A 12,739-nucleotide genomic window follows, 5' to 3' on the forward strand; every position below is an offset into this window, starting at 1 on the left:
GTGTGGAAGTAACAATGTTTATTACAGCAACAAGGACAGGCAAACGATAGGTCAAGGCAGGCAGGGGTAGATAATCCATAGTAGTGGGGCAAAGGTACAGGACGGCAGGCAGGCTCAGGGTCAGGTCAGGCAGAGGTCGGTAATCCAGAGTAGAGGCAAAGGTACAGGACGATAGGCAGGCTCAGGGTCAGGTCAGGCAGAGGTTGGTAATCCAGAGTAGAGACGATATGCCTAAAGGGGGTGTCTAGCCAGCCAGGCAAGGTAGTGTTAAATAGAAGCAGTCAGCCAGTGAGAGTGTGGGCTTTTCTCTCTTAAAAGATACTTAAACACTAGTGCAACATACCAGTGTGAAGTGTGCTTGGCTTTTGTCTGTAATAATATAATAATAATAAATGCCATTTAGCAGACGCCTTTATCTAAAGCGACTCACAGTCACGTAGAGGGGACACCAATGGAAAAACTTATTCACAGACTTAGAGAAGCAAGATAAAAATCTATCCAGCTATGACAACTCACAGGGTATTTTCCCTTCTATTGGAAGAAAGATAGGCCTACCAATATGATATTCCATGGATGGACTGGTGCCTATGTGGGGTTGTCTGTGTTAGTGATGCACCAATATTATATTTTTGGCCGATACTGGTGTATTGGTGCTAGCTAGTTACCAAGCTAAAGCTAGCTACCCCAGAAGTTCCGGTCAAAGAAATTATGCTTTATTACCAAAGCGGTATTGAAAACACATCGTTCATGGTCGTGTTTACTTGTTTGCAGACTTTTTTGTCCAGCTTTGGCAGTGCTACTGTATCTTTTTTGACACGCAATGACCCAAACAGCGTTCCATAGTATGTATGTTGTGAAGCTAATAGCAGTGACTCTATTACTGAAAAATAGTGAACTTGGTAGTGTGTACCCGGTGCTCGACCAGTCGGCGAAAGCCAACATCACCCACGACGGAGAACGGTTGATTGTCAAGGACAATGAATTCCAGTATCTTGGCTTTAATGGATTTTTGAGCTGTCTCGCTGAAATGTTATTACCCTTTCAAATGACTGCTCAATCCACACAGCAGACATTGTGGGCTAGGTTAGGAATGCTGTGTTGCACGTGTAGCGCAAAATATTACGTGGCGTCATTACTGGATGGAAATTACAAGTGTAATGGCTGTGCTATAAATGTAGATCCTTCAAACACCCCCAAACAGGGAAACGCATCCCAATCAAAGGTGTTATCACGTGCTCCACTAAGGCAGTTATTTATCTTAACTGTGGTAAAAATTATGTGGGTAAAACAAAGCACAAATTAAAGTACGTATCTCAGAGCATCATAGCGCCATTAGGTGCAAAAACTCAACTTACCCAGTTGTGGCCCACTTTTTGGAAGCAAACCACTCGATTTCTGCTTTATATTCCTATTTATACTCGGCTCTGCTTTATATTGGCATCGAGCATGTCACCCTCCCTAGGAGAGTAGGTGACCTTGATCATTTATTGTTAAAATGAGAGGCTGCTTGGATCTTTAATTTAAAGACCCTTGTTCCCTTCTGTCTCAACGTAGACTTTGATCTGAAGCCATTCTTGTGATTATTGTGAATTTGCCGTTGTAATTGTTTGTAGACTTATGTAGTCTAAATTGAATCTGTGCTAACCATTTGCTTTTTGTATATTGTTCGTTGTATGTCCTTTTAATATTTGTGAATTAACCAATGATATTAGGCCATACTTGGCCATGATTACAGACACCTGTGTGTGTGTCTTTTGACACTATATAAACGGGTCACCCTGCAGTGTTTGTGATTATACCCAGATGAAGACAGCGTGTCTGTCGAAATGTTGGACATTACATTTTTGCATCTGAGCTCTTAGAGTGTGCGGCTCTCCTTTATTTTCAAGTTTTCCACTCCGCTAGCCAGCACCTCGCCTAAATAGGTGTGCGTTTCTTTTTCCTCTAGATTGTCATTACGTCATGTATAGGTATGCACGTCAGCTTTGACATCGGTTTTGCAAATCAGCGTTAAACTAGACATCGGTCGACACCGATGTTGGCATTTTTAGCTAATGCCTCCCTCATACACAGACTAGGAATGCACGATATATCGGTGAACATATCGGAATCGGCCGACATTAGCTAAAAATGCCAACATCGGTATCGGCCGATTCCTATATGTTCACCGATATATCATGCATTCCTAGTCTGTGTATGAGGGAGGCAGGAGAGGATAAAGAGGGGCCGAGTGGGACTGGGAGAGAGGCAGGCAGGGAGAGGGGAGGGTTGTGTAGAAAGACCAGAGTGGAGCGGAGCCACCAAACTAGGGGTGTGTCAAATGGCTTCCAGCACAGCACAGTGTGATAATCCTAGTGGATAGTTCTATTTTTAACACACTGGCCAGCCGTGTTCTGCCCTGTCACCCTGCTCTGTGTCTCCTGCTTGTTGAGCTTCAGGCAGTACGTTGATGCTAGTGGCTCTGATCTGTTGTGCTGTGGCTCGGCTGTGGGACTGGAGGGAGTGGAAGGAGGATATAACACCGCTGCTGAAACATACACCTTCCGACTGGATTTTTTTTGCGCCTGTTGGATGAGGGGACAGAGGGGTCTCTCGACTGTTGTTTTTTGCTTGGTCACTCTATCTTCAACTGAAATATTGAAGGACTGTTGAGTTTGGAAGCACCCAGAGACTGAAATGAGAGAACAGGACAGAGACTAGGATTTGCAGGATCCAGAGAGAAGAGAGTGGACAGTAAGGGCTGTAAAGCTCATCTTATACTTTATGAAGTTAAGTTTGGACGGGGGAGACAATGTCCAACGAAAGTGACACTGGAGGTCAACCTGCTGCGACAACAACAATCAGCACTATCGCCGTGCAGGCTGGCGATTCTCAGATTATTGTTACTGTGTTCAAGGTACCAAACTCCTAAAATGTTCTTCAGTTGTATCTTTGGGTTGCTTTGGCTGTCTTTAGTTGTCTTTTTAAGCGTATTTCAGTCCTTGAAAAGCCTTATATAAAACCCATGTATTATTTTTCAGTTTGTTGATATCTCATTTGAACAGAATAGAAGTGCTTAGATATATGCCGCTCAGAACTCTTCTTTGGCCAGAAATGGTCGTTCACTCCACAGTGATGGAGATGGAGAAGATCAATCTTTCCAAGCATTTTTAACAGAAATGTTGTCTAATATTACTATAGTGTTAGTCAGTGCCTATCAAAATAGATTATGGATATGTCTGAATCTGATAGACACTGACCTCACAGTGATCATCCATTGATCTCTTTCTTTCCAAAGTGCTGCTGCTATTAAAGGATCTTTCCCAAATGGCACCCTATTCCCTTCATAGTGCACTACTTATGACTATGGGTTCGATCAAAAGAAGTGCGCTAGCCTACAGTATATATGGAATATAGCCATTTGAGACACAAGCAGACAAAGGCATTTAAAGTTGTCCATGATGTCACAAGCTTGCATAGTCCACATTGTTAAAGCTAGTGTCCTGGGATGTCAATAGCTCTCTCTGTTTGTCCATTATGCTTATAGGACTAGCTCCCAGCCAAACCAGCAGCCTTATCTCAATGCCTCACATACTAACGCCGTACATCTCAACATGTAGGCAGGGCTTTCCCACAGTAGTGATAATAAGACAACTGACATTAGGTAGGTCTTTTTTTTTTCACGTTTACTGTTCTAAGTTATTCTTTTCCCACATGGCAGTCAAATACATGGTAAAGTTCAAATGTACAAGATATTATATATGATAAAACACAGAAAGGAGATTGTTTTCAAGTATTATTTAATATTCCTACTAGAGAAGGAAAAGCCTATGTTTTGTTTTAAGAGAGATATGTTTGTTGTCCTCTGTTGTATCCTCTGGCGCCAATTTTGCTGACCAATTTTGGTCGTGAAGGGGAAAGGGGTAATGGTAACGGTGTTCCCCTGAGTCCCCTTTAAAGTGACTGCCACGGCTGCAATCTAAGGCATGCAATGATTAAAGGGCAAAGCATGCAGAGTAGGAAATAGGCCTAATCTCCACCTCCAGCACCGTCAGCGTTACAGTGCCCATGCACAGTCTGTGGCTGTAACCACATAACTAACCACCGTTGTCATTGACATATGAATTATTGTCTCAGTGAAAGTTTCCTTACATCTGAAACAACAGGCTACTGTAATGAGTGTGACACTATGTATAAATCTTGTAATATAGTTTAACAGTTGTTGGTGATCCTCACACTGCCTAGTATGAACACTTTGTAGCTGTTACAACCACTGTTGTCATTGACAAATCAATTACTGTACCGTCTTTCCAAATATATACAGGCATTATGTAGTAATACTGTCATATAGGCTACAGCAACAGCTGTTGGTGCTTTTTACGGTCAGGGTGACACTTCCACGAAAAGCTTGGCTTTAAGTTAATGTGTGTCACCCAGAGCGGTACCAGTCATTACATTAAAGGAATACCTCAGTTTAATGGATTGACATTGTCCTGGGATGTGTCCCAAATGGCACCCTATTCTCGATATACTGCACTACTTTTGAACAGGGTCCATAGAGCTCTGGTGAAAAGTAGTGCACTATATAGGGAATAGGGTGCCATTTGGGACGTATACCCTAATTGCGTTCCCGGGACAGCACAATATATTGGAAAAGGAGCCCCACATTGCAGACGATATTTCCATACTCTGTTTACACACTGTGAAATTCACAGGAGGACCATGTGGGTGTCCACAGGTATAATATTACACCAACCTGCCCTGCTCGCAGTCGGATCATAAACAACATGTTACATGGCCTTGGCAGGGAAACACAAACAGACCTCGGCTTCCTGCTGGTCTAACTTTGAGTCTCTTTGATTCTTAGTATCAAAGATTGTTCCAATGGATACAGACAGGCCGTTTACTCCTGAAGTATAGTAATAATTATAAACAGGTTGGTTCAAGCCCTGAATGCTGATTGGCTGATAGCCGTGGTATATCAGTCCGTATACCACGTGTATGACAAAACATTTATTTTTACTGCTCTAATTACGTTGGTAACCAGTAGCAATAAGGGGTTTGTGGTATGTGACCAATATACCATGGCTAAGGGCTGTATCTAAGCACTCCTCATGCATAAGAACAGCTCTTAGCTGTGGTATATTGGCCATATACCACAAACCCCCGACGTGCCGTATTGCTTAAATATGTACTGACAGCAAAAGGGAGAAAACAAACACTGTGTTTTGTAGTGTGAGGCACTGGTGCAGCTGCAGTTGACTGAAGCCAATCCCAACCTGTTGGAGATCGGCAGCAACCAGGATGAAACCAAGAAACTACTGCATGAACACGAGCAGCTCCTGATCAAACTCAAGGTAATCCTCTCATTGGAAATAGATGTTACCACTATGGGGTCCTGGGTGGTGCAGTGGTCAAAAGCACTGCACCGCAGTGTAGAGGTGCCACTACAGCCTGGGGTTCGATCCCACCGACCAGGATTCCCGTAGGATGGGGCACAATTGGTCCGGGGTAGGGGAGGGTTTTCTTGGCTCATTGTGCTCTTGTGACAGGGCTGGGCGCAAGCTGTCTCTGGTCGTCAGTCAAACGGTGTTTCCTCCAGGTTAGGCAAGCAGTGTGCTAAGAAGTAGGCGGCCATGTTTTGGAGGACACATGATTCGACCTTCACCTCTCCTGAGCCCATTGAGGACTTAGCCAAGGGACCTAATTCAGGGAGAAAATGGGGGTAAAAAAAATATGCTTGTGGCCATACCATCCTGAACAGGCCTGTTCAGGGTTGGGCCTGATTGGTACCGGGACAGGAGACCACCTGGGAATACCAGGAGCCGTAAAGAAAATATGTACATTCTCTGCCTCGTTCTCGTTGTAGTATTTCTTCTTCATTCCTATAACTAATATGTCGTGATCAGAAATCTCAATTAGCAAGCAAGTCGCAGCAGTGAAGAATTGAGTTTGTGCGCGTTCACGTGAGGGATTCTGGAAGGTGGGAGATTTTCGGCACAACACCGGCCTCGTTTGACTCTGTCTCGTTGAAACACCGTCAATGCTTTTCTTTTCTCAGAGCTGGAACATGAAACTACTTCAGTCACTTTCATTGCCTTGGTGGAAGGTGGAATGTTCATAACAGCCTTTTGATTTATATTATTTCCACTCAAAGCCTTTTCCCCAGCCTTGTTATAGACAAAATGTTCTAAATGGTTCACCCGATATGGATGAAAATACCCTTAAATGAAAGCTGACAGTCTGCACATAATCATTGTGTCATAAAATCCGAAGTGATGGGGCACAGAACCAAAACAACAAAAAATGGGTCACTGTCCCAATACTTTTGGAGCTCACTCATCGCTCACATATGTACATATTGGTGCCAGCCTATTGTAAGGCAGTGTGCTAATAAGAATGTAGCCTGCAAAAAACCCCGGTCCATTTACAATGTTGATTTACATGCAAGTATATGGTAATGCAACAATTTTTAATAAGACAGTGCTCTAAACAGAATGCCTCCTCTGTGTCAGAAGCATGAGTGTAAATCCAAAAAAGGAGGCCTGTATAATGCAGAGACGATACTTGAATGAACTAGGTACAGTATATTTTAGAGACTTCTCTCTTTCCAGAAACATGAGGCAGGCGTGTGGGCCTTGCTGGAGGAGGCAGACAGGACGGCAGAGGAGAAGGAAGATGAAGGGGAGGTGTATGAGGCCATGGCTGTCTCGCTGAGCGACGCCTGGAGAACCATGATCTCACTGCTAGAGAAGCGCCGGTCACTGCTACACCTGGCCTCAGAGTTCTTCGACAGGGCTCTTGAGGTAGGTAGGCTAACAGAAAGGAGATGTTCTAGCTACATAGACCATACATAGACCCTGAGCTCACTGCTAGAGAAGTGCTGGTCACTGCTACAACTGGCCTCAAGAGTTCTTTGACGGGGCACTTGATGTATTGGCCAGGCTAATAAACAGACCGTTATAGCTACACTATAGCTACATAGAACTCACATGGAGCATACATAGACCCTAACAGATCAGAGCTGTATTTCAGTTCATGTACATGTAGGCTATGCCACAAGGGTTTTCATTGTACTAAGCCTGTTAGAAAGTGGAATTTCAACCAGTTCTGTTCTGAAATGGAAAGTCTGTTTTTCATTATTTTGTTTGTTGGAGGAAATATGAAATGGCATGATAGCTATCAACACAGAATCCAGTGTTGTTGTTTTGTTATTACTTTGTTGTTACAGTGCGTCTGTTTCCTCCTCTGAAGTTTGCTTCAAAAGACAAAAGAAAACAGCTCATTGTTTTATCAGCTTTGTTAGCATTTGTGTCTACGTACTGGAAAATAAAGATATATGTTTTTTTCCACTAGATAACATTGTAACTGAGAAGGGTCCGTTTGTACTGCAATTAGATATGAGGGGAATTTACTGCCATTGTGTCACAATGGTGCAGTTTCCATGCCATCAGTCCACAGACAGTGCCTCAGAAGAAGAGCGTTGTGTTTTGTGATATTGTAGGCCTATGTGCTGTAATTTAACCAGGCTCTAACGGCTGACCACCCCGGGTGCTGCCACACAAAGCAGACACATTAGAGTTGGTGTGATGATTATGAAACATGATGAGTGGAAGTGTGAAAGATAAAGGAAGCAGATGGTTCCCCCTGGATAACCTCACTGTGGATGTGCCTGAGAATTAAACAAATAGCAGAACTGTTTGTACTGTCTGTCCTTTTACATGTTTCATCACTGACCAAACAGTGTTCCTTTTTCAATGTTTTACCTCTTTATGACATCTATTGTGAATGTACTAAGCCTTTGGAGATCACCATGAATACATGTGCAAACCCAGAGCACATTCTAGGATAAATTACACTGTTGTCTAACTATACAGATAGATTAATGCTGTCTTCCTCCACCTCCTTCACTGTTGTCTAACTATACAGATAGATTAATGCTGTCTTCCTCCACCTCCTTCACTGTTGTCTAACTATACAGATAGATTAATGCTGTCTTCCTCCATCTTCTTCACTGTTGTCTAACTATACAGATAGATTAATGCTGTCTTCCTCCACCTCCTTCACTGTTGTCTAACTATACAGATAGATGAATGCTGTCTTCCTCCACCTCCTTCACTGTTGTCTAACTATACAGATAGATTAATGCTGTCTTCCTCCACCTCCTTCACTGTTGTCTAACTATACAGATAGATTAATGCTGTCTTCCTCCATCTTCTTCACTGTTGTCTAACTATACAGATAGATTAATGCTGTCTTCCTCCACCTCCTTCACTGTTGTCTAACTATACATATAGATTCATGCTGTCTTCCTCCAACTCCTTCACTGTTGTCTAACTATACAGATAGATTAATGCTGTCTTCCTCCACCTCCTTCACTGTTGTCTAACTATACAGATAGATTAATGCTGTCTTCCTCCACCTCCTTCACTGTTGTCTAACTATACATATAGATTAATGCTGTCTTCCTCCAACTCCTTCACTGTTGTCTAACTATACAGATAGATTAATGCTGTCTTCCTCCAACTCCTTCACTGTTGTCTAACTATACAGATAGATTAATGCTGTCTTCCTCCAACTCCTTCACTGTTGTCTAACTATACAGATAGATTAATGCTGTCTTCCTCCACCTCCTTCAGTTTGCTATCAGAATAGACGAGGCAGAAGAGTTCCAGAGCAGAGAGCAGGAGCTGGCAGATGCGGAGTGTCTGAAAGAACTGCTCATGAAACACAGCGTTATGAAGAGAGGTGGGTATTATGTTGATACACCTATAGTACAGCCTCCCTTGGAGAAATTCTGTATTTATTCCCTTTGGCAAATCCCCTTAGAGTAATGACTTCTGGGTCACTGTTCCAGATGTCTGGTAGATAATACACAACCTCAGTCTGATCCTGACAGTCATTCAGTTCACCTGAATGAAATGAAAAAAGAGATTCTGCACACTACAATCTATGATCCCATGTGGTATGTTGGTGATAACGTTTTGACTACTTAGGTTTTCATCTGGTCCATATTGTTTTCATTTCCAGCACCTGCTCAAAGACGTTGTATGTGCACATGTAATCATATTTTCTTATTCTGGCCCATATCTGTCCCTCGGGTCTACTGGAGGAGTCAATGCTGGTTCTAAACAAGAGAGTCTTTTTAATGAGAAACTTGTCAATGGTATCACATAATTCAGATTTTTGCTGCTATTGGCACTAGCTATGTAATGCCTCCAAGTAATAGTAAATAAACCTCTCCCTCTTTCTCTATCGCTTTCTTGCTCTCGCTCTCCTCTGTCGTTGACACCTCCCCCTCCCTCTCTCTTTCCCCAGGCCTCCTGGAGAAGTCAATGTTGGTTCTGAACAAGAGTCGTGATCTTCTAGACTTCCTGAGAGAGTTCCAGACTGAGGATGGTCTTCAGAGGAGTGAGGCGTTGAGAGGGGCTGACAGCAGCTATGGCCGGGTGGAAAGTCTGATGGAGATACTGCAGGACAGGAGGAGACAGGTGGATCAACACATGAAGCAGCAGCTCATTGACCTGGAAGTGATCCTTAACATCTACCAATGGGATCGCCAGGAACAGGAAGTGAGTCACAAACTGTCAGGAAATGTCTATCTAAGATCAATCCGTGTCAGAAATCTCCTTTTGACTTAAAACTTTCACCTATCTCAGGGATGGGCAACTTTGATGGGAGTGGGGCCAAAAAGAAATCTGAACACATCATGAGTTGCCTGCACCCATGTAGAGTAGAAACAAATGGTCTACCTAGAAATATATTATATAGTACCTTCTGGCTTGTTGAGCCATATGGGGTCATGTGTTAAGCTGATGGAAGTACAGATGCCTCTGGGTTTAATATTCTATCTACTGCTTAGTGTAAGGCAGAGCAGTAATGCAGCATAAAACACTTCCTTTGAAATCATTTACATAAGTACCCAAGTATAAATGCAGTAATGTCCTGACTGCAGTTATAATGTCTGGTATTTTATTCAGGTAACCCACTGGTTCAAAAACAAAGCTGACTTGTACTTTGAAAAAGATCATTTGGGCTCAGCTCTCACAGAAAATGAAGAGCTCCTTCAGGAATACAAAGAGTTTGAAGAGAAAGCCAAGGTATGATACTTTAAATATGAATACACTTTGGGACATATTTGCCAAGTGATTGACTGATATTTTCAACAGTTAACAACAAAGCTATAACAAGCTTTTATTAGGGCATGTCCAATGTTACTGTTATGTGTGAGTATTATAATACTAGGGCCATGAGCATGACATCTAGGTGACTTTAGTATAGAAAAAATATTTGATCTACAGCCAATCTAATATTCCCTGTGTGTGTGTGTGTGTGTGTGTGTGCGTGTGTGTGTGCGTGTGTGTGTGCGTGTGTGTGTGTGTGTGTGTGTGTGTGTGTGCATGCTTGCATCCTGTTCTGCAGGACTGGAGTGTGTTGGTGGAGAAGCTGCTAGCCCAAGCTTCAGAGCTGCATGTGGGGGAAGCAGAGGGCTGTGCTGAGGCTGAGACGGGCCATGTCTCTGAGAGAAGTGTGGCTCTCAAAGCCTTGCACAATCACTTCTGGAACCTCATGATGGGCCGGCTGGCACAGCTACAGGAGAGCAATTCCTTCTTCAGCAGCGCTAACACGGTACAGACACAACTGACTACTATACAACCCCCCCCCCTTAGGAGAGTAGGTACTGCATTAGCAGTAGAAGGTAGCTAGTGTAACTATACATATCACCTACAGGAGAGCAATGGCTTCTTTAACAGTGGCAACAAGGTACAGTAGTTTCTCTACATGTCTTATGGCCATAGATTATCAGGGCCACCAAGGCAATTGCTGATTAGTGGTCCTAGAGATAAAACTGTTCTATATCTATGCTTGTGTACAAGTAACCTTCAGGAGAGAAATGCCTTCAGTGTCATCAAGATAGTCTCTGTAACCTTCTTAAGCACTGCCAATAAGGTACGCTATAACAAAGAAATGGAGGCTAAACTCGTAGGATATAGTCAGACCATCCAAACATGTCTGTGCAGGAAGATTAAAACAATGCAAACAATTCTGCTACTTTCAACGCGTTACAGTTTCTCACAACCTATCCTGGACCTCTTTTTTTTTTAGCAGTGCCAACCAGGTACCTAGTGTAGCGACTGTAGGCTTGTAATACATATCACCTTCAGGAAAGCCTTCTTTAGCAGTGCCAACCAGGTGCCTAGTGTAGCTACTGTAGGCTTGTAATACACATCACCTTCAGGAAAGCCTTCTTTAGCAGTGCCAACAAGGTAGCTACTATACATGTAATATCATGTGCCCGACAAATTTGTGATGAGTAATTATTATTGCAGTACTAAGTGCTTACAACTGTATTTGAGGTACTCTACAAAAGACTAGGGAACTAGTGACATTAATTTGATTTGAACATGGTGCCCTCTAGTGGACAACAAGGACATACTATTTGTGCCATCTACTGCATCATGAATTGTGACTGTTATTATAATGAGCAATATTACATTTATTCAGGACTTCTGCTGAACCATCTGTCATGTTTACATGAGTACTTAATGCATATTGTCCTATCCTCTCATTCCTGTTTTGTCAGGCTTTTGAGGTCCTGGGAACTGTTGAGAGTAAACTTAAGGGGTTGAAGACCCAGACACTATGGTTGCCTGAGTTGGCCAAAAAGCACGAGGACCTGTTGCGAAGCATCAAAGAGTCAGCCAATGACCCTCTACAGAGAGGGCAGCTCATACTACAGAAGGCCAAACCACAGAGGTAAGGAGGGAAAATGGCATCCATATTAGGACATCCTTAGTCCTCAGACTCAAAACCTCATCCCCACCCTAGTCAAGTGTAAAACCTGCTGTGGTCAAGAATCACCACAGACTGCTTATCACTGGTGTAGCAAAACAGAGATTTTGAGTAACATGTGATTTCAATAGTAAAGATGTCACTGCTATCACTGTATTATGAAATCAAATATGCTTGTTATATCCAATGCAGTGTGTTCAAACTAGGCCTTTATATTAATAGATGGATGGATCAAGACTGCGGATAATATGATTACTACATGGAGCATTTCACAGCAGATATGCCTCTTACTATATTTCTAGTACCCAAGTAGAAGGCGTGAAAAGGATGCTGGGATATGTCAGAGACCGGGTTGATGCTCTAAGTCAGGAGTGCCATGCTCACCAAGCACTGGCAGCCAAGAGACAGCAGCTGGTGTCCCAATGTGAAGACCTCATAGACAAGGTAAATCAAATCAAATTGTATTTGTCACGTACACATGGTTAGCAGATGTTAATGCGAGTGTAGCGAAATGCTTGTGTTTCTCGTTCCTACCATGCAGTAATATCTAACAAGTAATCTAACCTAACAATTTCACAACAAGGTACACACAAGCCTTACGATTTGTCCCAAATGGCACCCTATTCCCTTTATAGCACCCTATTCCCACAATATAGGAAATAGGGTGCCATTTGGGACGAACCCGTAGCTATATTTTTATTGAATTACGTTATATTATGCCTTTGAGCTGCCAAAATAAACAGTGCCCATACGCCATACCGGTAAACATGAGACTATCACAATAATTAAAACGAAGATGACAACAAAACTGTAGGCTATTACACTATAATTGATCAATTTCACATGTCAGTCACATGAAAAAATGTGTGAATGGACTTGAAAATGTGTGGAATACTCTCCAAAATGCAGTGTGGGTCAACAATAAAGTGACAATTCGCGAAGGTAGAGATGAGTGGCCAAGACAGAG

At 42.7% G+C, this 12,739-nt stretch overlaps 1 protein-coding gene across 2 annotated transcripts in view; it reads left to right on the forward strand.

Moving 5' to 3' along the window:
- The first annotated feature begins 2,360 nt into the window (after positions 1–2,360).
- The window catches only part of LOC110501768 (coiled-coil domain-containing protein 141), a 34,662-nt gene continuing 24,283 nt past the window's right edge, over positions 2,361–12,739 (forward strand). For both annotated transcript variants that reach the window (XM_021579548.3, XM_090215943.1), the window contains exons 1-9: positions 2,361–2,896; positions 5,214–5,336; positions 6,594–6,785; positions 8,619–8,727; positions 9,298–9,551; positions 9,960–10,079; positions 10,402–10,608; positions 11,564–11,736; positions 12,075–12,216. In XM_021579548.3, coding sequence (XP_021435223.2) covers positions 2,792–2,896; positions 5,214–5,336; positions 6,594–6,785; positions 8,619–8,727; positions 9,298–9,551; positions 9,960–10,079; positions 10,402–10,608; positions 11,564–11,736; positions 12,075–12,216 — 1,425 coding nt within the window. In that variant the 5' untranslated portion in view covers positions 2,361–2,791. The remainder of the gene's footprint in view (positions 2,897–5,213; positions 5,337–6,593; positions 6,786–8,618; positions 8,728–9,297; positions 9,552–9,959; positions 10,080–10,401; positions 10,609–11,563; positions 11,737–12,074; positions 12,217–12,739) is intronic.

This window comes from Oncorhynchus mykiss, chromosome 22, assembly GCF_057628025.1.
Source record: "Oncorhynchus mykiss isolate SJ-2025 chromosome 22, ASM5762802v1, whole genome shotgun sequence".
NCBI lineage: Eukaryota > Metazoa > Chordata > Actinopteri > Salmoniformes > Salmonidae > Oncorhynchus > Oncorhynchus mykiss.